The sequence below is a fragment of the Nestor notabilis genome, unplaced genomic scaffold, assembly GCF_000696875.1.
Source record: "Nestor notabilis isolate BGI_N333 unplaced genomic scaffold, ASM69687v1 scaffold12397, whole genome shotgun sequence".
Classification (NCBI taxonomy): Eukaryota; Metazoa; Chordata; class Aves; order Psittaciformes; family Psittacidae; genus Nestor; species Nestor notabilis.
This window is the reverse complement of record NW_009936096.1, coordinates 31,182-55,347: the sequence shown is the minus strand read 5'-3', so window position 1 is coordinate 55,347 and position 24,166 is coordinate 31,182. Positions and strand designations below refer to the sequence as shown.

The following is a 24,166-nucleotide window of genomic DNA, read 5'->3' as shown; positions in this document are numbered from 1 at the left end:
TTCCCTACAGGCTCAGACATGATCAAGTTACAGCAACTGAGTGCTTTATCATGAGTCAGCAGAGGAACAGTGACTCTGTGTGTGCTTTTAATTTGCTGCAAACACGGGAGTTCTTTGCACTTGGAAACTGTGAGCTATCCTGGTAAAACAGTTTTAAGTTCACACGATTTTTGCTGTAGCATAGCCATAGCTAGGTACTGTACCTCTGCTGGCACAGGGTCATTCACCAGACCGTAGAAATCAAGTGCCTTAGCTCTTAGTTGTAGCTGGTTTGTCAAAGCCACAGTTGTCAGACAAACTGCTTTGTTCACATGAAAGCAGTTCCTTCAAACAGCACTTCCTTAAGGCAGTTTTAGTGCGTATGAATGAGACGTAGACAGCATGCAAATGTCATTTACTCCAAATGTAGGGTTCCTTGGCTGTGCTAGAATATTTTGAAGCATCTGTGGGCTATTGACTCACAAGCATATGAAAATTAAAACTGAATATGTAAGTACTTACAGCCCACAACTGTCTGCTCCACTCATCCTCCAGGTCTACTGCCCTTGCAGCTGGAGAGCTAGAGACAAAGCAGGTTCTGATCTGGCATAGTGTGTGTTCAGTGCAATAAGGCAAATGAGTTTTCTTAATGCACAGTGCTGTAAACTGCAGTAGGTCAGGTCCAAATTCTGGCTGAGTAAATCCCTGTTGCTATAATGAAGGCAGTCTTGAGAAGGGGAGCAGAGCACTGATAGGAAGTCCAGCCTCCTTACTTGAAGAGACTGTTTGCATCAAGAATGAGTAGGCTTGATGTTGAAGCATACTATTTTGTGGCCATTTCTTGAAATACGAGTTCCATGGTTAGTAACCAGCATTGTCTTTCTTAAATAACAACATTTTCCTCTAAAAGGTCTCAGTTCACGTTACCCCAGCTTTCATACCACCATTTCTTCTCCCAATTGGTGAAGTTGCCATTACTTACACAGCGACAGATAAGTCGGGCAATGAAGCAAGCTGTACGTTCCATGTCAAGGTTATTGGTAAGTGCTGGTAAAAATCACTCGAAAAGAGTCTGTCGTGGTTGAAATCTTCTAACTTTGTGCAGAAAGAGACTGTGAGTTGCTGTTGCCTTTACGTGTGCAGGTACAAGCCCAGGAGTAATACCATCTCCATAAACGCTTTGCTGATCTTTATTGTGTTGTCACTTACTGCCTTCATCATATTTTTTTCTTTTCTTCTTGAAAGACTACAACAAAGTTTTCAAGGTTCCCACATATTGCTGATGCAAATCATTGTTTAAGTATTTCTGTCCGACAGTTGTGCTGTTCAGCAGTCCTGTTAAACAAGGTTTGCTCTGTAGAAGGCAAACAGAATGCAGAAACCATGAGTTCAGCAGAATTAGTTTTGTCCATTCCCTTACTGTCTGCTAATAGCAGCAGCTTACAAGTGTGCATGTTGTATTTTATATATATAAGTTCTGTCGTGAACTTAAAACTGCTGTTTACCTGGGTTCTTCTGATTGTAGATTTCATTTGAGTGTGGCAACAGTTCAGTAAGCTAATGTCATGCCATCCCTTCAAATTCTGCAGATGCAGAACCTCCTGTAATTGACAGATGCAGATCTCCACCACCCATGCAAACAGTAGAGAAGGAGTACCCAGCAACATGGGAAGAACCACAGTTTTCAGACAATTCAGGTGAGGTGGTGCACCCCAAAACATGCATGCAACAGTGGAAGGCTAGGGAATTCCAACCTGTTCACCCTTGATCCCTTGGCATTTTAGGATTTTGGGTTTTTTTTTTCACTTACTTAGTTTAAGAACAAGTAATTTGGAAGACAAGCTACCATTTCCTTCTTCATTTGTAAAGGTTGGGTGTCAGTAACCCTCTTTTACTTACTGATGGTTTAAGTTGTCTTTTAACTCTTGTAGGTGCTCCACTGACTGTCACTAGGACTCATGCACCTGGAAATCTCTTTCCCAAAGGAGAGACAACAGTTCAATATACAGCTGTGGATCCCTCTGGTAATAACAGGACATGTGAGATCCACATTGTCGTCAAAGGTCTGTTGTCTTAATCTTCTGGTCAAGTGTGTATAGCATTGTTTTAACTGAGCATCATAAAGGATGGAGTGCTGCTTCACTTTGTCCTTTAGTCTCCACTTTTTTAATTAGTTATTCCAATTTTAGTTTCAAGTAACTTGAAGGCAGTCAGGATATTTGTTAGGACCAGCAAATAAATTTTCTTAAGACTGAAGCAGCACAGCCGTGAATGTGGTCCTATAAATTCAAATTAGGAATAAAAGCACTGAAATTATGATTCATTAAGCAGTAAAACTTAGAGTAATGGATCCATTTTTTTCTCAGTGACAGATACCATATGAAATGAATTAATAGATGTTAGTGTTGTCTCACTTCAAACCTGTAGTTAAAAAGGAAGATTTTATGGAAATACTTCTGGAATTACCTACAAATATTGCAGCAGATAGTAGAACACTCTTCAGATTTTAGAAGCTGTCTGTACTTATAGATATGCTGGTGCATCTGTGTTTATTGCATAGACACTTTTTCCCAACAATTCACTTTCTTCTCTAAAGGCCAAACAATAATTTGGCAGATAGAATAATAAGGATGAAAATTCTACTTCATCTCTGTCCTGTAGTGCCTATCACTCAGTTGGGCATCTGTATAAAAGAATCGCTTAGTGAAAAGAGATTTTAAGATCGTGCAGACTGGAACTTTGCTAATAGCTTTTAGAAAAGGTAAGTTGCAAATGGATGTGCTAATTTCTGATTTACTGTATATCTTAGCAAGAACAAACCAGTGCTTGGAATTGGCGCTATTTCATGTTCTACACCACCTCAGGCTTTTTGTGGTTCAATGTTTGTGACATAATGTTTTCAGGTGTTAACAGACTCTTTCACAATTAGCCCGTAAAATAAATTATAAGTGAGATTTTACAGTCAGTGCCTCCTAAGGTGATTCTGAGAAGTCCATGTGTTGTTGCAGTAGTGCAGAATGTTTGGTTTCAGAATTCAAGATGTAGTATAGGTTACTAGAATTCATAGTATGAAAGTTCATCATGTGAAAATTTAGATTTATGTTTTGTATTATTTTAATAAGTACGTGCTTGAGCATGCGCCTTTGGGGTAGAAGTACAGAAAGGCTTGGGTCTTGCATTTCTGAGGTTTTTTTATTTCTCATACATGTCACAATTTTTTTAAGTCTTCAGGTTGCTGTATCTCAAATTCCAGTGGCAGAGTTTGAGATTAGTTTAGCAGTAGCCTAATCCTGCCTTTGTGGAAGTAACAAATAATACTTCCACAGACTCAACAGAGGCAAGATCAGGTTGATACTAGGTATTGCTGGAAATCCTATCAGTGCTGTTTTCCTCTGTGGTTACTTACTTCGCTCTGTTTATCAGTATATAAATCTTTGTATTTGTCATAGGTTCTCCCTGTGAAATCTCCTTTGAGCCTGCGAATGGTCATTTTATATGCACATCAGATGAAGTGGGAGTTAATTGCACGTTGCACTGTGCAGAGGGTTATAGTTTTTCAGAAGGATCAAGTGAAAACTACTATTGTGCATATGAGGATGGCGTGTGGAAGCCACCCTTTTCTCCAGAGTGGCCTGGCTGCTCTTGTAAGTCTTACTAAGTCTGCAACTCATCAAGCACTATGTTTAATGAAGAAGTAAATGAAAATATTTTAGAAATTACCACTTCTATTTAATGATTACAAATCTTCTCTGTTCTCTGCCTCCAAATTGTTACAAGTATAGTGAAAAAATGCCTGAAGTCCCTAAGTGTATTCTTGCAGAAGCTGTTTAAAACACAAAAATAGCAGTGAATTTGAATCCTGGAAATCACAAAATAGCAATGCTCAAGTAGACAAGATTTGTCATTATTTTGAATTGGTATTTGAAACAGGTTGCTTATAAACACTAACAGAGTCTTTTCAAAAAGTATTTGCAATTTATTGATCCAAATGCACAGTGTATGCTGTACATACATATCTAATTATCACCTAATCAGAAGCATTTATGTATTTTGTCTGAGGTGGACACATGCAAAACTGTGGAATTTGCCAGCTTTGGTGACATTTTAATAATAAATGTATTAGAGCTACATATGAAGTTCCTCTTGGCACCATGTTGCATCCAATTCTATCAGAGTGGATTTCTTGGTTTCAGCAAACATTTCCTATGAGCAAATGAGAGTTATGTTTTAGAGCTGCGTATCAACCTGAAGTCCATAACTTGGACACTTAGGAACTTTGGTTTGCTTAAATTCTGGAAGAGAATTTTTCATATTTAGCAGCATTAGTAGTAGGACTTCTAATATTTATTGTTTCTCCTTCCGTAAAAAGTGAGTATAGACTTTAGTTGAGAGCACACAAGTTTCTTCCATTAAGAAAATGCTGACATAGATAAATGACAGACCTTTTTTTAACATCTGTCAGCTTTCCCATTAAATTTGATGCCTGCCAAAGGGCCATATTCAGCTGCATTGGCTGAGGTATGAGCGATCCGTTTAGGTTGGTGATTTAAAGACAATGCTTCTTAGCTTAGCGTATTCCAGTTTTAGCCTGAATGATCTTGCTTTTAGCTCTGAAACTTTCGCACTGACTGGTAAAAATATATTTTTCCAATATTTTTCAGTAAATCGTTTTGCAAACCATGGATTCAAATCCTTTGAGATGCTCTACAAAGCAACACGATGTGATGACAACAGTCTTCTAAATAGATTTACTGATGCATTCCAGAGCGCACTTGGTAAAATGGTAGGTTAGTAAATACTCCTTCCTTTCATGTACTTTTAAATGTACCCTTAAAAATGCACCATTTAAAAAATGCACTTTTCCCAGTTCAGTGATTTCATACAAGGAAAGTACAACAGAAACCCATAAATGAAATCTGTGCTTTTCAGAAGATGACAAGTCTCCTTTAAAAGCAGAGACATTCAGGTCGAGGCTGGATGTGGTTCTGGCCAACCTGATCTGGTTGAAAATGACCCTGCTCATTGCAGAGAGGTTGGACTAGATGACCTTTGAAGGTCCCTTCCAACCCAAACTATTCTATGATTCCCTGGCATTTTAATGTAATTTAGTTCAGTCTTCAGTGTGGAGTTACATAGAACAGAATTTATAGAAGTTTCCAAGTAGCTTAGGGACCCGGCACTCACAGATTTTCAGGAGGTTTCCAAAGAGAACCTTTGCAGTTTTGAAAATCCCAGTCAATTGTCCCCTAACCTCAGTCTTGTGTTTGAAAGTTGGATGTGATTATAAAATATATGTATTTTATATAGAATATATATAACACATCCATATAATATAGTGAATATACATGTATACAAATGAATTCCACATTTAGTGCCTAAACTCAGGAACTTAAGTCCAGTAGTAGTGGCTTAAATAATTTGCTCAGGTTTCTTGAGTTTCTCAGTGCTCTCTTATATCATTAAGAACTGCATGTCACTGAATTTGAAGAGGTATCATGTTTCTTCTCTACCATGTCCCTTGTTTTCCACTTGAATATCTTGATCTCCCCTCTTAATCCATGAGTCTGTCCTCAGCTGCAGAGTAGAAGCAGCTAGACTTTGAGATGTGGTCTCAGGAGTGGATGTCCAGACTTAGTGTGGTAGCACTGTGCCAGAAGAGAGCACTGGGCACTTACGGATTCTTTTCAGGACAAAGCCCATATGCTAAAAGCTTCTCCACTAACTAAAAAGCAGTATTAGCACACACAGTTAATGGGCAAACTCCTTCAACTTTGGAGTATATGTCAGTAGCCCTTGTCAAATGGCTGAAAACTTACTTCAGGCAATCTCTGACACTTGGACCTAAATGTCTGTTACTCTTTTGGCTTGCTTCTTGCCTCCCTTCCAGCAGAGAAATCTTGGCTGGTTTTATTTCTGTTCCTTTCCCCTAAGAGCCAGCTACCACCAGGTTCCAGTACTTAAATGATTACTACTGGCAAGCAAAAGATAATAAGGGAAAAATACTTAGTGAGCTGCCCAAGCAATTGCATCATAATGCAACAATCTGTGAAAGCAGTCAGAAAGGCCGTGTTGCATACGCCTATGCCTATTCCCAGGAATTTAAAATTCTAATAGAGATCTGAAAAGGGGGAAGGAATCAGCAGCAGCCATCTTCCCAATGAAAATTGATATGGAAAAAGCAGAGCAATTCCAAAACACGACCTAGAGCCCCACTTGCTTGAAACCTGTCTGGAAAAAGCAAGAAATACAGATCTTATCAAATTCATGCATTTGCATATTCTGATTTAATCTCCACTGCTTCTGTGTAGTATGAAAAGAAATCATCAAAGCCAGAAAGGGTCTGTTGAGTTTTCTGTTCTCTGGTTTCTGTCCTTCTCAGACAATTTGCCCTGTCCTCTGAGGCTTCTTGGTGGAATGTCTGAGCCCCTTTCTATGGGCAGGTAAAGGTGGATATGAAGAAATATGGTTTGAAAGCTAGAAACAACGTGACGGCATTGTTGTAAACCTGACAGAATTACAGTTACATAGCTGGAAAAAACACAGATGTTTTCAAATGTGTGAGCTCTCCTGTCATTTTCCACAGGGAGAAACAAGCCTGAACTTAGTTCTGTATTGTGGGATTTCACATGCAAGAATGGTTAACTGAATGGATGTCTTCTTTTATAAGAAAGATCTTGTACAACAAAAAGCTTATATGCCTACACGTTGCCCTCTTATTTCCCAGATGTCTCATTAGAGCATACTTCTTTCAGCAGACCTTGCTGCAGCTATAAGAGACGTTGAAGGGAAAATCCAGTGCTACTGGCTGAACCAATGCTTTACATTGTAACTAGAAGTTTCTATAGGTCGCAGGAGGAGGATATGTGGTTTTATTTTTTTAATATTATTCTTTTTTATGTTGCAAGGTCCCGTCATTCTGTAATGATGTTGATGATATTGACTGCAGATTGGAAGATCAGACACAGAAACATTGCTTGGAATATAATTATGATTACGAAAATGGATTTGCAATTGGTAATTATTGATTGTATAGACTCTTAGCCATTCAGATTTAATACAGCACAGTTCCTTTTGTTCTGAAGTAGGCAACGTGTTGTGTGAGATACTTCATAGAAATAACCATAGGGCTTTTAAGATAGTAAGCAATTACATAGTAGGTTTTATAACAGTATTACGGTACTGTTTGCTGCCTGGTTTTGGTACTGCTTCCTGTGTAGCATAGAGGGAAAATGTACTGAGACGCTTCATAGAATCACGATGAGGGGTGGGGGGAAGCATAAACACACAGAGTCCTACAAACCTGTTTGGTTAGCCTAGAGGAAAGCAACTTTTTAAAAACACACAGTTTCAAAACAAAATACTGATAAAGTAAAACAGATGCCAAGCAACTTGTCATTTTCAGTCCATCTTTAAGCAGGTTAGTGTCCATGTTGTACTGCTGTTGTTCGTGGCATTTCTGAGTCCCCTTGGGGTGCTCAGAGCAGAAGGGATAAATACAGATAATTTATGTTACCTGTTTTGGCAAACCAACATCACAATACATACATAGGACTGTGGCTCTCTCACGTTTATAGTGGAGGTTCTTGTTAGGAGCTTCCTATTTCTTCCTGTCCCCTTTGAGACATGCTTCACTGAGTTTGAGAGCACATTTGTTTGTAATCAGTCATGGTGGGGCTGGGTGTCCAGTCTGCAGCTGTCATCAGACTAGGGATGAATACTGGTGACAGCTGGAACTAACTTGTAAAGGCACTTGGAGGAAACAGTGTTGAGGACATGGGATGTAGGGTCCTATTCTTTTCTGGTTCATGTAAACGTCTTATAATAACATTGCCGTTTTTCTGGAGTTTCGCATGATTTTGCTCTGCGGAGGCAGGAGATGAGAACTCCTCTCAGATCATAAGTGACAGCAATGTAGAAAACTAGTTGTGGAATACTTGCACAGTATTAACCACAAGGCTGCGGGGTTAACTTGTCCCAGTTTCCACTGTAAATTAACTATAATTTACTTACATTTACTGTAATTTAGGTGACTGCTAACACGTATTTGGCAGAACCTTTTTCTATCTTCATGTTTTTAAAAACAGAGCTAGATCAATGAAACAGACCATGCATCTTTATATTTAGCCATTGTGAAAAGGTAGATTACGTATAGAAACAACTGTTTAATTGTTTCTGGTTGAAAGCGTGTTATAGGTGAGGGATGTTATAGAAGGAGTGAATTTGACTCACCATGCGTAACAGGAAATGCCTGTCTGGAGAGTATAAATATATAAGGTGATGATGCTACCAACCTTTCCTGAGAGGACAGACAATGGCAGAACTATTCAGGAGTTGTGAGAAGATGCAGTGGAGACGTGGCATAGGCCATGCTGTCTGTCACTGAGCAAAAGGAGGAAGAGAGAGCAATATGGAAATGTTTAAGAAGATGTTGCTGGCAGGAGAGGATCTATGCAAGACAGGAAGGGAAAGAATTGTAACCTGTAACTTTTATAGTAGTATTTCTTTAAAGCTTTGGCTAACTGCACAAGATTCAGGATCTCTAGGATACCAGTTGGGAGTGAGACTGGTTTTTCCTATTTTCTTTGGTCAGAATGCTGGTACCTCAGGCACTTGTGCAGAGGCAAAGGCAGCACACATTGTCCGGAGCTTCAGACAGACCCCATTCTATTGTGGATATATTTTAGAAATAAGTATGGGCACTTATTTTCCACATGATGTTGCTTCTCTTTTTGTTTTTTCTTAATATCTCACAGGACCTGCTGGTTGGGGGGCAGCAAACCAGCTGGATTATTCCTATGATGATTTTATTGATGTAGCACAAGAAGACTTATCCAGGCATCTCTCTGCTTCTGTAAAGGCAGCAGCTGCTCGAGTCAAAAGGCATAAGCTGAATGTTCCAATGACCGACCACAAAATCAAATTAATATTTAACATCACAGGTGAAAGAAGTCAAAATACCATCCTTCTCCTATTCCTTCTCCTTAAAAAACATGGTTTTAATACATTCAGTAAAACTTAGCCTTCTGTTCACAAAGCCTGCTAGAGATGTCAGTTTATGGAGACGTTCATAGCCCTATTTCATCATAGGCTTTTTGCTTGGTGGAAAGATTGCAGCTTCATATTCATGGAGAGCATTTGCACATGGTCTGCTTTCCATTTTCCACTGGCAAGCTTGATTGTTACACTCTTGATACACTCCAGAGCGCACTGAAAGTGCTGACTGTAAAATCTGCATGCTTTTTGTGTTTTCTGTTTATATTCCAGCTAGCGTGCCACTGCCTGATGAAAGGAATGATACATTAGAACTGGAAAACCAGCGACGACTCCTTAAAACTCTGGAGATGATCACTAACAGGCTGAATAGGACTCTCAATAAGGAACCCATGTATTCTTTTCAGTTTGCATCCGAAGTCATTGTAGCTGACAGCAACACTCTGGAGACTGAGAAAGCCTTTCTTTTCTGCAGGCCTGGTTCTGTGCTGAGGGGGAGAATGTGTGGTAAGCCAGATGATTTGCTCCCTACATGTATTCAGAATCCTTTTGAAAAGCTAGGTTTTAAAGGATGTTTGCGGAAGGTTATAGTTTGACACAGTTCAGTGCTTGTGGTCTCTCGGAACAATAAACTGCAAAAATACTTCCAGAGGATATTTATGTTCCTAACCAAGGCCTGTGGAAAAAAGACACTTTTGTACCCATGATTCCAATCCCATGGGGAAATCAGGCATGTCCACACTTGGTGATACAGAGGAAAATAATCTTGGTATGCAGTCTTTTAATGCTATTAGTCTTGTGGGTGATATGTAGCTAAGATAGGGAATTGGATTCCATCTCCTGTGCGTAATGAAATCTTTGCAGTGTTCCAGAGAGAGACCCCATTTGCTGAGGAACAGAGTCACATTTCGCATAAACAGGGTTTGACTAAATGGGAACTCAAGAGGCAAGACAAGAATATGATTGTGCACTCTGAGGGGAACCTTATGTTTCCAACATTACAGTCAACTGCCCTTTGGGTACCTATTACTCCCTGGAGCATCACACCTGTGAAAGCTGCTGGACTGGATCCTACCAAGATGAGGAAGGGCAGCTGGAATGCAAAAGTTGTCCATCTGGGAGCTATACTGAGTATCTACACTCTAGGAGCATCTCTGAATGCAAAGGTGAGAACTTCATCTTCTTCAGGCAGCCTCTTCTGAATGCCTCCCTTGTTGTATAAGTAAAGAGAAAAATCCAGGTTTTTACCACTGCTGTAGCATGTAGAGGATGCCTGGGCAGATGTTTTAAGAAGAGCTGGCCATTGAAGCTTTGTTTCATTTCTGTCTTCCTTCTGTGAAATTGTGAGCCCATTAGCCCACTCTGCAGGGACTAACACACTTGAAATAATGCTGTTCTTGTCCTTGCGAGCCCCCCCATCCTACCATGATCAAAGATAAAATACTTGCATCCTACACTGCAGTTCTGAGGCACTGAGCACCTCAGCACCACTCTTTGTGACTTTTCTGAAAAAGAAGTTTCTAGTTTTATTTCCTGCATTGTCTTATCATTAATTTTGTTGATTAAAAATGAGTAACTGAGTTGCAATAAATCATTTGTAAAGCTGATTGAAAGAGAATTATTTGGTTAATGATTCACAATTAATTTTTCGGTCTTTGCACCCATGAGGTGCTTCAGAATAGAGTAAACTCTAGAAATAAAAGTTCTGTGGTGTGTATTGTGATTTCAGCATCATTTTCTAGGGATCAAGAACAATGTTTCCTGTTGGACATTGCTTAATCTTTATCAATTATTCTGCCTTGTAGCGCAGTGCAAGCAGGGAGCATATTCACCTAATGGTCTTGAGATCTGTGAAACATGTCCACTTGGCACATACCAGCCAGCTTTTGGATCCAGGAATTGTATCTCTTGCCCAGAAAATACATCAACGGTAAAAAGAGGTGCAGTGGATGTCTCAGCTTGTGGAGGTTTGTAACAAAAGGGGCTATGAATTTTTTTTAATTAAATTCTAGAAATTTCTAAATGTTGTTGAAAGATCAGCTAATGTAATCCAGTTCTTCTGCCTGAGATGGAATTTTGCTTCTGGTTGAGTGTGAACCAAACACCATTTTCCAGCAAAATTTCCTAACACCCTGATTATTTCAAATACCCTCCTTTTGATTTCCAAGATAGACTCTTATCTAAAGATTAATAAAACGAGATGTGTGATGGGTACCTAGAAGAAAATAAAACCATTTTCTTTACAGAAGAGAAAGGGAATGATAGGATGTTTGTCACTATTATCTCCAAACAGCTTCCACATCTTCTGTACAAAAATACTGAATTTTAACACAATATGTTCCATAACTTCTCAAAAAATTCTTCTCAACAGTCTTTGTGCAGCTTTGACAGAAAGATTCCTAGGGGAAACAATCTACAGGGATTAATGGCACAAAATAAAGACTTGGCTTTTGTCCTTATTCCTTCTTGAATGGTGAAAGGGGTGGGGGGTGGGAACAAAAAAAGCAGGTATGAGAGGTAAAAGAGAAAGGAAGTTGCATATGAAAGTTCCCCCAGAGAAGCAAAAGGAATAGATAGAAATATTTCCCAGGTATTTCTGTAGTCCTTTGAGAATCACATGTCACCTAGCAGCACCATTTAAATAAGCGTCTCCTAGAGTTATGAATTATTCTTGGTAGGTTTCATCCTATTGCTTTAATTCTGAGGAAGGACTATGATAGAAGAAGAGAAAACAGTCAGAAAGCGGTGGGGAGAGGTAATCTGAGGGTTCAAGTGATCACTCAAAAAAATGTCCTTTTTTTCTTGCAGTACCTTGTGTTGCAGGCGAGTTCTCTCGTACAGGTTTGACACCTTGCTACCCTTGCCCCAGAGACTACTACCAACCAGATCCAGGAAAGTCCTACTGCTTGTCTTGTCCCTTTTATGGAACAACAACTGTCATTGGTGCCAGATCCATCACAGATTGTTCAAGTAAGCCAAATTACCTCTGCTGGACAAAGTGAATACAGGGCACATCAAAAGGATGGCCAGCAGTAGTCTGAACAGGAAACATCCTACTTACTCTCCTAACAAATGTAGACCTTCCATTTCAACCAGTGAGGTTCACCACAACCAGCATGGCCACCTTGTTACGTAGGAGTGACTGTGTGATACACACCAATGCTCAGTAACAGAGTGTATATATAAAGAGTGTGTGTATACACGCACACATATTGTGTATGTATACTATATATGTAAACTATATATATATGTACACACACACACAAATGTGAATATGCATATATGTATATAAATATACATAAAATATATTTTATGTGGACACACATATATGTGTATTTTAGAAATATATCTGCTTGCAAATACATACTAGTGTAAAATTTATATAAAATACTATGTGACTACTGTAAAGTTTGCTTTTTTTCTCCCAGAAATTCAACTTTTTCTGCACATTTTTGGATGCATTACTAACATGCAATTATTACGCCCTCATGGAATAGGGATTTTGCCATACATTGTTATTAACATCACTTTCATATCTTTCCTCTTTAGGTTTTGGCTCTACTTTCTCAGCAGCTGAGGAAAGTGTAATGATGGTACCAGCCTCTCCAGAAAATATCAGCAAGCAGTACAAAGTCAGCAGTCAGGCAAGAACAAGATAGATTTTCCAATGTTACCTCAACTGAAAGAAAGAGTGCCTTATGCAGCAGTAAATGACTAAGGCCTTTTTTAATGTTATTGTTATGCTCTCTGTATTTCCTGAAGAGATGAGAGTGATGATCATGAGGGGAACACTCAAACTCTTTTTGCAATCATTCAGAAAAAAGCACTTTCACTGAACAAAGGAATCTGCATGAGCTATTGGCAATCTTCAGTTCTGGACTTGAAACTTTCAACTGACACATGAAATATTTATCACACTTAGAAAATAAATAGAAACTCCATGGAGGAGGTTCAGCCACTCTATAAAAAAAGTAGATTGACCACACTCAGTGGTCTGATGTTTTCCATATGCTGAATTTCAGGCAATGCTACCAGACAACGAGTCCCAGTTGTAAAATCTTTGGTTTATTTATTGCAACATAGATACGCTTTTGAGACAGCAAGCAGAGCTCCCTTCTGCTGTGAGTACCCCCTTTGAAATACAGGCGGGTCCTCATGTGAAACTACCCAAGTGACAGTATTTGCCAGAGATGCTTCTTTATGCCCACCGTCTCCCTCCCAGTCTGTAACTCTGACTACTTTGCTTGAATCTCAACTTAGGATATTGTGTGAACAGGATCAAAGTTGACTGATGATAAATTTGACCTGACCCATAATATAACATATGGACAGGTACAAACTGATTTCCTCTGTTTTAGTAAAGCCCATTTACTCAAAGGGTTTGCTGAATTCCAGTTTGCTACATTAGGAAAAATAACATCACACAGTGAAGTTCCCTACCAGCTCACCTGATGACGAGTAGGAAGTGAATAGCTGGTGTAAAAGGATATGGAGAACTCTTGTATAAAATATAGCATAATATAGGAACAATTGCAATGATCACATTTTACTAAGTAAAAGGTCATTTTAAAATAATAATTCAGATTCCTATTATTTTTCCCTAAAAAAAATAGAAAAAAAAGGCTGATGTGAGGAAAGACAAAAAAGGAAGACATAGAAGTTAATGCCAGTGACTTTTTTTTCTAGCTTTCCAAAGTGACTGTTAGGGGGTGTCAGAATATTTTATTCCACCTGTATTTCCACCTTTACTGTAATTGTATGATTCTTGCCTGTGACAGGTCTTTCATGAGTGTTTCCTGGAACCCTGCCACAACAATGGGACATGCAAACAATTGGGAAGTGGATATATGTGCATATGCCCACTTGGATATACAGGTAAAAAAAAGAGAAGTAAGTGGATAAGCTAACATGTCTCCATGCACTTGACATAGGCAAGGATAAAGGAGCAAAACATCTGAGTGCAAGAGTATATCCTTATTAACTGAAATATCCATCATAGATTTAATGTACATAAGTATTAAGAAAAGAAAATGTTCCTCATGCTCTCACTGAATTATATAGTGTTTAACAGAAAAAGATTTTGAATACTGTTTCTTTTAGTGAAGTTAGTGGATTTGGAAAGCCTATCACTTGCCAATATTGATGATTAGCAACAGCTGAAAATTTGCACTCTAAACAGCTAATTCCACTAGATCTGCCGGTATTTCAGTGTTAGGTTCCCAGCTGCTTCAAAGCAGATGCCTTATTATCAAGAAGTGATCTCTGTTACTTGTGGTAGATATTAAGTGCTGCTGTCTGGAACTGATCAGTCTGTTGCCCAGTGTGCATCATACCTTTCTAATAACGTTTTGTCTCAGGTCTGTGTTAAAACACAATCTGAAGAAAATCTAAATAAACCTGCATGTCTGGTAATGTATGCAATTTATCAGTCATGTTTTCCTACATTAATAGTCATGACTTCCATGTTTCTGAATAACTTCAGGTTTTCTCTGCCTGTTCTCAATCCTTATTTTGCATTCTAGGCTTGAAATGTGAAACAGAAGTTGATGAGTGTAAATCATCGCCTTGTCACAACAATGGAATGTGTAAAGATGGCATTGGGACCTTTATTTGCCATTGTCAACCAGGCTATTCAGGTAATTTTTTTCACTTCTTAGCTCGTCTTCAGACTGGCATTGTTTCTGTGCCGAGTAGACAACAGAAAACACAAAGGCTGTACAATTCCACATCCTTGGAATTATAACAGGAAAGCAAGCTGATACACAGGTTAGAGAAATGTTCTACTGTGAACAGGCTTTGAAATAAAAGGATTGTCATTCAAGGGTAGTCTTTGTGCATGTGTATGCATGTATACTTCTGGTTTTGACATTTCTGGTTTGGAAAAAAAAAGGAATGAAGTTTAGGGAGTTAGTGAATACTCTTAGGGAAAATGCTTCTGAGACTAAATACGGCATGACTAGGCAAAGCATTTACACAGTTGCTTTACTGCGGCCATATGAGTAAGTGAGTGTTCTTTCTCTTTTTTCTCAGTGTTTTTAATTCTCACCTGTATGCACCTTGAGCATATTGAAATCTATGGGAAAACTGACATGCTTGAATATGTTGCCAAAACAGCACCTAATCTATAAATATTGAACTAAACTGTTGAGGAGATAATTTTGTGTGATAAAAATTAAAAAAAAAGCCACATGTTTTCCAGCAGAAATGTTCTCCTTCATTCTTCATGTTTATGGCATTGATAACAGTAGCGCTTGCTGGATATTTATTAAACTTTATGAAGACAAACCATGGACTTCTTATCCTTCATATCACAACATTATTTAACACAGATGATCTCTGTAGAAGTCTGCAGTAGTGCAGTCAAAGATGGAATTTTATCACCTGCTCTCAGTAGCCTTTTGTTATGCAAGCAATATGGTGCTGTTCTGTCTTCTGCATTCAGTCATTGCAGTATGCAGACCTTGCGTATGTCTTGATCATGCCTTATAACCCTCACTGTTTGAAGGTCTCTTGTGTGAGGAAGATGTGAATGAATGTAGCTCCAGTCCGTGTTTGAATGGAGGCCACTGTGTTGATGGCAAGAACGGTTACGACTGCACTTGTGCAAAAGGGTTCACAGGTACACCTTTTTGTGTTTAATTCAGCCTTCACTCTTCCTGACCAAAAAAGATATCTTCCTACCCTGTCCAAAGTATTTTCATCTCATTGCTATCTATTACATATGTTATGCATTGACATAGTTGTGATAGATTCTTTGGGTGTATCTAATCCAAGTCGCTGTAGTGTAAGCGTGGCTTCAGAAGGATTTACCAAGTCATCGGTCTTCTGTTACTGACTTAGCTATGAACTTACTGTGTGATGTTGAGGAAATAATAAGGACATTTGCATGGGTGCAAATTGTTATTGTTAATCCTATTTAAGAAAGAAGAATATTGTTACAATAGACAAGATGCTCTATAATAAAACTACTTCCCATCCCATTCTCAGCTTCCTACTGCTTTCATAGATTTCTGGAACAACTTGGCATATCTGTCGATTACCATGTTGCCAAAGAGCTCCACTGTAAAATCACTTGCAGTTTCTGCATTCATAAGTGCTTGTAGATTGGAGTCTCTTTCCTAACAGAAGACCCAGAATTACGTATTCCTGGGTTTTATGTTTCTCCCTAGATTCAGAGTTCCAACTAAATGGCTTTGGTAGAAGCTTTTCATTAGCTGCTTAGAACAGTTTCTCAAGTGATTTCCTGATTCAGTCCAAATGACTCACATAATGGGCAATATCCATATAAATTCCCCACAGTTTGCTGAGTTTTAATTTATACAACTGCAAAGATGGTGCCTGTAATTCTTCTATGACCACTTAACCTTAGTTAACAGAGTAAATCCCAAACCTTCATGGCAGCCCTGGTGTTTGTTATTTCCTAGAAGATTAGCAACAGTCCTTAAAAAGCAGAGATGGGTTAGTAATTTCTTTTCTTAGGTTAATTCAAAGCAGAGTTGTGATTTTGTTCTTTTCTTCTCAGGTGCTCGCTGTGAAACAGAGGTCAATGAATGCCTTTCAAACCCATGTCTTAATAGGGCTATTTGTGAAGATCGAGTTGGCAGTTTCTCCTGCAAATGCCTCCCAGGTTTTGCTGGTGTCTTGTGTGAAAGAAACATCGATGAGTGTCTCAGCAGACCCTGTAGGAATGGAGCCACGTGCAAAGATGGTATCAACAGCTTCAGGTGAAAAATAGATGATTAAAGTAATACAGTGTGGAAATTCAGTTGTGTTGTTGTGCTTTAGCCTTCTTAGATTTCAGCAAGGTATTTCATAGCCTGATCCAATATAAAAGATACCCATATGGATACTGAAGGAGATTTTAAAAGGCAAGAAAATAAATCCTAGTGTCCTCACATCTAATAAATTCCAAGGTAGACAGCAAAGAAAATATGCACAGTTTAAAGTGAGCATAGTAGGACTGCATGGTTTTAATACTGATTGTTAAAAAAAGTCCACTTTCCCGAGCCTCAAGGGCTTGTCTTGCTTTCTCATAGAAGAGTAGGTGATGGCCAGTTACATACCTGATAATATTACATTTCTATAACCTGGAAAGCAGGTTATAGAAAACAGGAGAAAGCTGTCCATAATGCAAATACAGAGATTAAAACACAAACACCACTGGAATCTTCCAAATATTTTTTTGTGTGTCTGCTTTAGGCTATCTAAACTCAGATCAGAAGTTACAAATACCAAAATCAGTGTCATATCATAGATCACTGTAGACATAGAGAGATGCACGAGCTCTGGTTTAATAACCCTTTCCCTCCCTAGAGCCACAGAAGTTTTGCTGCCTTTCAAACACCTTGGTTTTCCAAGTACCAGAGGTTTTGGTGCTTTTCGACTGCCTTGGTTTTCCCTCTATATAAGCATATCTGCCTGAGAAGTCAAGTACCTCTGATCTGTAATTTTGTGGGCCTAGAAGGCATGCTTCACTCACAAGAATTCAGTGATTGCCTCTCCCAAATTCATATGAAGAAACACAGGCACTATGTTTAAATACTGTATTGTCCCTCTTCTGAAGAAATATTGTGCAGCTAACAGAGTACAAGTATACTTAAAAGAACAACCAATATAGAACTCCATTAATTTTGTAGTGTCTGTTCTGTTGATATTTTGATTTTTTTTTCAGTAATTGCCATTCACACTGGTGAATATGGCTTTATGGCCAGAATTCTTTGTTATGACAGAGCCACCTTTGAAGTGTGCTTCTCTTTTCCTCCATAGGTGTCTGTGTGTGACAGGGTACACAGGACAAAACTGTGAAGTGAACATCAATGACTGTGACTCCAGTCCCTGCTTAAACCATGCCACGTGTGTGGATGCCTTGAACTCGTACGTTTGTAAATGTCCCCCTGGCTTTACAGGCAGCAGGTGTGAAACAGGTACACAGGACCAAGTGTCAGAAAAAGGTGGCTTGACTAACTCTCTGGGCAAGATTTGCGCTGGCTGGGCTGATTTCATACAGCTTCCCAGAAAGCAGCTAGGGTCATGGGACTCCAAGAGGCTGTCTGTGACTGCAGTGCTAATAAGTGTAATTGCAGACAAATAACTGCATGCGTGCTATGCTGTCTTCATTTCTCTTTTCCAACGCACAGTTCTATCTTTTTAATACCTAATAGGTCTCTGAAGCTTAGTTTGTATTTGCACTGTGTATCTGAGTTATTTAGCTCCGTTTCTTGTATTTCATGTGGGACTTCGCTTCTCAGGGTTAGAGATCAGTATGTGGTAGTCCTAGCTTTCTAAGTCCTAAAGGCATAAAGTTCTCTATGGTTGAGGAAAATGTGTCACACTTGGTTAATCTTCTGGAATATGCTGGAGTTAGGCCACGCAATCATGAGGCTCAAAACCATCTCTCTTTTAGCCACTCCATGAAAATTATAAAGTCTTGCACTAGTAGCTGGTGAATCTTTAAATGAGAGCTGAAGAACCCATGTTGATTTTACAGAGACAGTAGAGGGCATACAGATCATTCAGACCTGCCATCCTATGTCAGTTTAGTAACACCCAGCTTTCAAGAGAGCTCCACTTGACACATTTACATGTAGTATCCTTGTAAAGCATGTCATTCTGCATTGAAGAGGAGCACAGAAGTGCTGTTCCATGCCAGTGCAGTGTATTTTAGTAAGTCTAGAACAGAAAAATCTTGTGGGGTTGGGGGGGGGTGGGGGGTTGGGTTTGGTTTTGTTTTTTAATCTTGACTCTTGTGAATATAACAGAACCAGCTGATCACACCTCCTTGGGTTGTTGGATGGCAGATGGGATATGTCATTTCATTGGTAGAGGTCTGAAAAGCAAGGCTCATGTTCAGTTTTTGGTAGATTACGAGCTTATTTTCCAGTCATTTGTCTTCAAACATTGTGTGTTTTCTTGCCTTGGAAAGCTCTATATGCTGGTTGATGTTAGACTGCTATACAGTCTTTCTAACGCTGGTCAGTGTAAAGTGAATAATATTTGTACATGGGTTGCATTCCATTTTATTGTATTTGCTTAGATTCCATTTGATTCTCTTTCTGGGTTTTCAGGAATGTAGCTCTCAAAACTCTTTGTCTTTGTTGCAGAACAGTCCTCTGGTTTCAATCTTGATTTTGAAGTCTCTGGTATCTATGGATATGTCATACTTGATGGTGTTCTCCCATCTCTTGGTGACATCACCTGTACATTCTGGATGAAATCCACTGACACCACAAACTATGGGACTCCCATTTCTTATGCAGTGGAGAATGGAAGTGATAATGCATTCCTTCTGACTGATTACAATGGGTAAATCACAGTTCTGCTTTGCTGTAGCATACAGATGTCTTGAATTGTTAAAGCATAGAATAGAAGTCTGAATATCAGTTTTGCTTACTTTGGGGTAAAAGAATTTGCATCCAAACTCCATAGTTGGAGTTGTCTCTTTGTTTTGTTTTTTCTCCTTGCTTCGTTTCCTTCACTTTTTACCAAATACAACGGTAATGGCAAGAAAGCAGTCAAGTTTAGAAAGCAGGATATTTTTTGTCTGGACTACATTTACATCATATTTAAATGACATATTGATATAATGATTGGATGAAATGAAGCTCAGCACTCAAAGTAGCTGTAGTGTGACTCCAAAAACAGAGATGGACCCAGAGGGCAAGTTTAAGTATCCATTGTGCAGCCATGACGTGACTCTTCATGTTTTGGTATGAAAGCACATTACTTATTTCACCATCCTTTGTACATAATAACCATAACTTCCAAGTTCTCTGGGAGAGACCTATCTTGTGTGATAGTCTGCCAAGAGAGATCTGTTGTATGATGTAGACACAGTTACATCATTTGACAAATAACATTTATAAAGTCATGTGGGACAGGCCATGCTTTTAAAGTTGCTGCATGCAACTGAGTATGCCTTCCTCTTCTTTTTGTGCAGCTGGGTTCTTTATGTAAATGGGAAAGAGCGGATCACAGACTGTCCTTCAGTGAATGATGGTAACTGGCATCACATTGCTGTCACATGGACATGCACGGATGGGGCATGGAAAGTGTACATTGATGGAAAACTCTCTGATGGAGGCAGCGGGCTCTCAGTTGGCTCAAAAATCCCTGGTATGCTTTACTTATATTACATCAGATCTGTTGCCTTCATTCTGTTTTTATTACAGAATTTGCTATGCCTACAAGGAAGTACTCATTTTGGTGTTTTTACTGTGTTTCCAGATTTTGCACATTTATGCAGGGCTAGTGTTTGCTTTTCTTATTCATGAGGACAGTTCCCTCTGCCTCACTGAAGACAAAGTGCACATTTCTGGGGTAAACTAGTAGGTAACTTGTTTTATGGGTGACTGTTTAGTCCACAAAGGAGCCTGTGCTGCATTGATTCTGGAATAGCTTTGTGAGAATAGGTTTCTCACACTACAAACTAAAGTTTAACTGGCATTTCCCTTACAAACATGTGCTAAGAGTTGACTTAGCCTTCCCTGGTTACTTTTAGGCATCTTTTTAAAGTTATGTTTGCAATTTTTCTAACAAGGTGGGGTTTGCTATTTCATTGTTTCCTGTGAGGAGTGATCTTTCCAGTAAGATCAGAAGACATGAAAAGGAATACCCTCACATTGAAGAGCTGTGAAAGGCCTGACATTAAATTGCTGCAAAGAGATTTTGGGGTTTATTTTGTTTTCATACTACCACCATCAGAATTTACACAGATTTTCAAAAACTATCCGTATTAAAATAAAAAATAAAGTAGTGAAGCATTTTAGTCTGCATACCTTATGCTTGCCCCTGTCTTTCCCAGTTACATTGGAGCTATCTCCATAGAAAAGACCTGAGTATTTGTCCAGTCTCCATTACTTTTTGCCCTTGTCCTCACAACCTGTGACTTAGAAAATGCACATCCATATCACCTGGGCTACTGGTTAAGGAGGGGAAATTTAACTTGTATGGCGTGTCAGAACATTGACTGTCTAATGACCGATGTGCTTCTGAGAGTTTGGAATCAAATTTATTCTTTCTAAGCTTTGTTTAAAGCAGGAAGTGCAATCTAGCACAATAAAATATGCACCACCTCCTCATTTCTCTGTAATATGCTTCAAAAACTGAGCTAGAAATAGTCTTTTAGAGCCAATACCATTCTTGAAGCAGCCATGTAAAGCTTCTGCCTCTCATCAACATGAGTTTAGTGTTATTGTGTATTTGAGAGGTACTTCCAAATTGTTATGGTCACCTACCTCAGTCTAGGATAAGGCTTCCCAGAGGTTTACTGAGAATTTGTTGAAGGTGGCTGGGTCTCATACACTACAAAATCTTAGTAACATAGGATAGCAAAAGTTCTGTTTTGCTTAGGTTCTAATCTTCCTGTGGGGATCCTTACCATAAGGCTTTGTTTCCTATCTCTGTTCTAATTCTTCCTGAGCTTAGGTGGTGGTGCACTTGTGTTGGGTCAAGAGCAAGATCAGAAAGGAGAAGGATTCAACCCAGCTGAATCTTTTGTGGGCTCCATCAGCCAGCTCAATATTTGGGACCATGTCCTGTCTCCACAGCAGGTAAGTCCTTAGTGCAGTGTTTTGAGCACAGGGCTGTGAGCTTAGGATGAACATTTGAAAAGGCATTTCAAGTTAGCATATTGGATAGACCTGTGTTCCCACAGAAGTCAGTGGTGACCAGATGAAGCTCTGGCTTAGAATAATAATCTTAACACAGTAAGTAGAGGTGTGGTAAAATCAACACTGAGCCACCTCCTATTTTGGCTGAGCCTTTCTGTATTATGTAGCTTTGAAAGAGAAGTGAAGGCATGCACAAAAGCTAGCAATCCTGTTAGAAGAGGAAGAAAATCCAGTGAAATGAGCAAAGGACTTGTTATACAGGTTATAGTTCCCTTATCCTGCTGTGTGAAGGCACCAGTAAAACTTCAGAGGGGAGGCATCAGAATTTATGAATGCATTAGACACTATGGAAAATCTGAGCTCTATAGCCCCAGGAAAAATCTGAATGGGGAGAGTAACTAAATATTAGGGTGTTTCTATTTAGGTACCAAAAATAAAGGTTTGTCAATAAACCTTTATAGAGTTAACAAATCAGTGTAGTTCAGACGATGTCTGCAAGGGCAGAGATTGCTCAGCTTCTGTGGGAGGCAATCTTCAGTACTAAGTTATCCTCAGAGTAATTTTTCATTTTTTAACCTATATTTGGGACCTCCCATTTCAGTTCATGACTACTGTTTCTGTCTCCCACCATGCACTGCTGTGAAGAGCTTGACTCTGTATACATGATTACCTCCCCATGGGTACTGGGGGCTGCAGTTAGATGTCTTCACTCCAGGCTGAACCAGCCTTGGTCCCACAGTCTTTCCTGGGGACTTTGGGATGGGCAAATGCTCCATCCCATCTCCTTTTTGATGCCCCCGCCCCGAACTTGCTCCAGCCTGTCAATGTCTTTCTTGTGCTGAGGAGCCCAAAATGGAATGCCATACTTCAGGCATGGTCTAACAAGCACTGAGAAGAGAGCTTCCTGGGTTTTCTGGGTTTGACCCTATTCACACAGCCAAAGATGATGTTGGTCCTCATTGTTGCCAGGGTGCACAGCTGTGACTGATACTCATCTCTGCCTGCCAGAGCCCCTAGGTCCTTTACCACAGAGCTCCTCCGTCTCCAGGCTTTCCCCAGCCTCTATCATTCAGAGGTTTTTCCTGTTGAATTTCATGAGGTCTGTGTTGGCCCATTCCTCCAGCTTGTCACGGTCCCTATGGCTGCAGTTCTGTTCTTGCGTGTACTGATTGGGTCTTTCATTTTAGTATTATCTGCAAACCTGATGATAGTGTACTCCATCACCACTTCCTGGTCACTCGTATTTCAATCCCGAAGGTCAGAAATGATGAAGCAGTTAGTAACACTTGAATAACAAGGACTAATGTTCGAAGTTAGAGGCATTTCTTGGAGAAAGGGTCTTTGGGTTGAAAGGTTTTGCTCTCCTCCTAGTGTTTTTTTGAATCTTTACCACTATTTGGTGGTTTGTCACTGTTTGCTATCCATGATCCAAATAAATGAAGTGAACAGAAAACAGGTGCTTCCAGCATCCAAGTGTCTCCTCTCCCTCCTTCTCCTTTTCTTTGATACTTGGTCTTTCTGCTACGTTCAGAACTGTCCATCAGTCTGCTACTGTCTCTGACTTTTGGGATCACCAGTTGTTGCATTGCCAAGTCAAATCTTCAGGATTTTGCGCACTAGCAGTTTTGAAGCTCGTAAGTATACATGTGATTTTACAGGACACACTAGTGAGGACGTTACATGCAATTTTCTGAGTCTTTCTCAATAGTCACCTGTCTAATCAAGTGACAGGCTTGATTAAGTTCCTATTTGCTTCAAGTGTATTGCAATTAGGACAAGGAAGAAAATCCTGCCCTTCATTTGTGATATCCCTATTACTCATCTGAAAAGACAGATGTGAGACCAGACAGGGAGCTGAGCCAAGTAAGATTCCTATAAAATTATTACCTCATTCTTTTCAGAGCTTGGGATAGTAAATCACTGTCATTGTCTTATTATCAGGATTGTTGTGGCCAGCTGGAACTATTCAGTAAGTCTTACCTTTCTATATTCAGCCATAAAGGAAAGCAAGGAGACAGAATATGGTGTCCAGTGAGAATAACATAAAGGCAAAGTCCACTCTTAAGATTTTTTTTTGTGTACTTTAGTTGCTCATCCACTTGCACGTTAATTTTGTATAGGCAATCCAACAGTCTGGTTGTTTTGTTGCTGAGCACACAGCAGTAGAAATATGAGTGGTCTGTATAGGACTGTGAGGTCCTTTCTGGCTCTCCATTCTCCATCATATGGCTTGGAAGGGCTGATTCCTAAACCTTCTTTTCCCACACTTTCCCTGCAGATTCCTTGCAGTTTGTTTGCAGCCCTTGGCCTAAGCAGTTTCCATCAGCACATACTGTTGAAGTGAAATCTTTGGAACAGACTCAGAATAACAGAGCAGACTGATCTCTTCTCCAGCTAAGATGACCCTAGAACAGTCTGATCCACCTCACTGCAGTTCAGTGTAGGGGAAATGTGAGAATAATTCAGTCTGAGGTTCATGGTGTACCTTCCTTTCTCACAAAGGACAGTGTAGCACATAATTCTTGTTAATCGATTTCATCCACTGGAGGCTTGACAGAAGCCAGACACCCTTCTGCAAAGGGCAGTTT

General features: G+C 39.5%; 1 protein-coding gene across 1 annotated transcript in view; it reads left to right on the top strand.

The window, feature by feature from the left end:
* Positions 1-24,166, top strand: part of SVEP1 (sushi, von Willebrand factor type A, EGF and pentraxin domain containing 1) — a gene marked incomplete at both ends in the record, with an annotated part of 67,088 nt that overhangs the window by 13,346 nt on the left and 29,576 nt on the right. The window contains 20 exons of the mRNA XM_010018170.1: positions 890-1,019; positions 1,569-1,676; positions 1,911-2,042; positions 3,429-3,623; positions 4,641-4,762; positions 6,885-6,993; positions 8,733-8,918; positions 9,244-9,477; positions 9,975-10,136; positions 10,776-10,937; positions 11,779-11,940; positions 12,520-12,614; positions 13,749-13,845; positions 14,493-14,606; positions 15,476-15,589; positions 16,493-16,694; positions 17,737-17,894; positions 19,071-19,272; positions 19,907-20,082; positions 21,394-21,518. Of these exons, the coding sequence (XP_010016472.1) occupies positions 890-1,019; positions 1,569-1,676; positions 1,911-2,042; positions 3,429-3,623; positions 4,641-4,762; positions 6,885-6,993; positions 8,733-8,918; positions 9,244-9,477; positions 9,975-10,136; positions 10,776-10,937; positions 11,779-11,940; positions 12,520-12,614; positions 13,749-13,845; positions 14,493-14,606; positions 15,476-15,589; positions 16,493-16,694; positions 17,737-17,894; positions 19,071-19,272; positions 19,907-20,082; positions 21,394-21,518 (2,985 nt within the window). The remainder of the gene's footprint in view (positions 1-889; positions 1,020-1,568; positions 1,677-1,910; positions 2,043-3,428; positions 3,624-4,640; positions 4,763-6,884; positions 6,994-8,732; positions 8,919-9,243; positions 9,478-9,974; positions 10,137-10,775; positions 10,938-11,778; positions 11,941-12,519; positions 12,615-13,748; positions 13,846-14,492; positions 14,607-15,475; positions 15,590-16,492; positions 16,695-17,736; positions 17,895-19,070; positions 19,273-19,906; positions 20,083-21,393; positions 21,519-24,166) is intronic.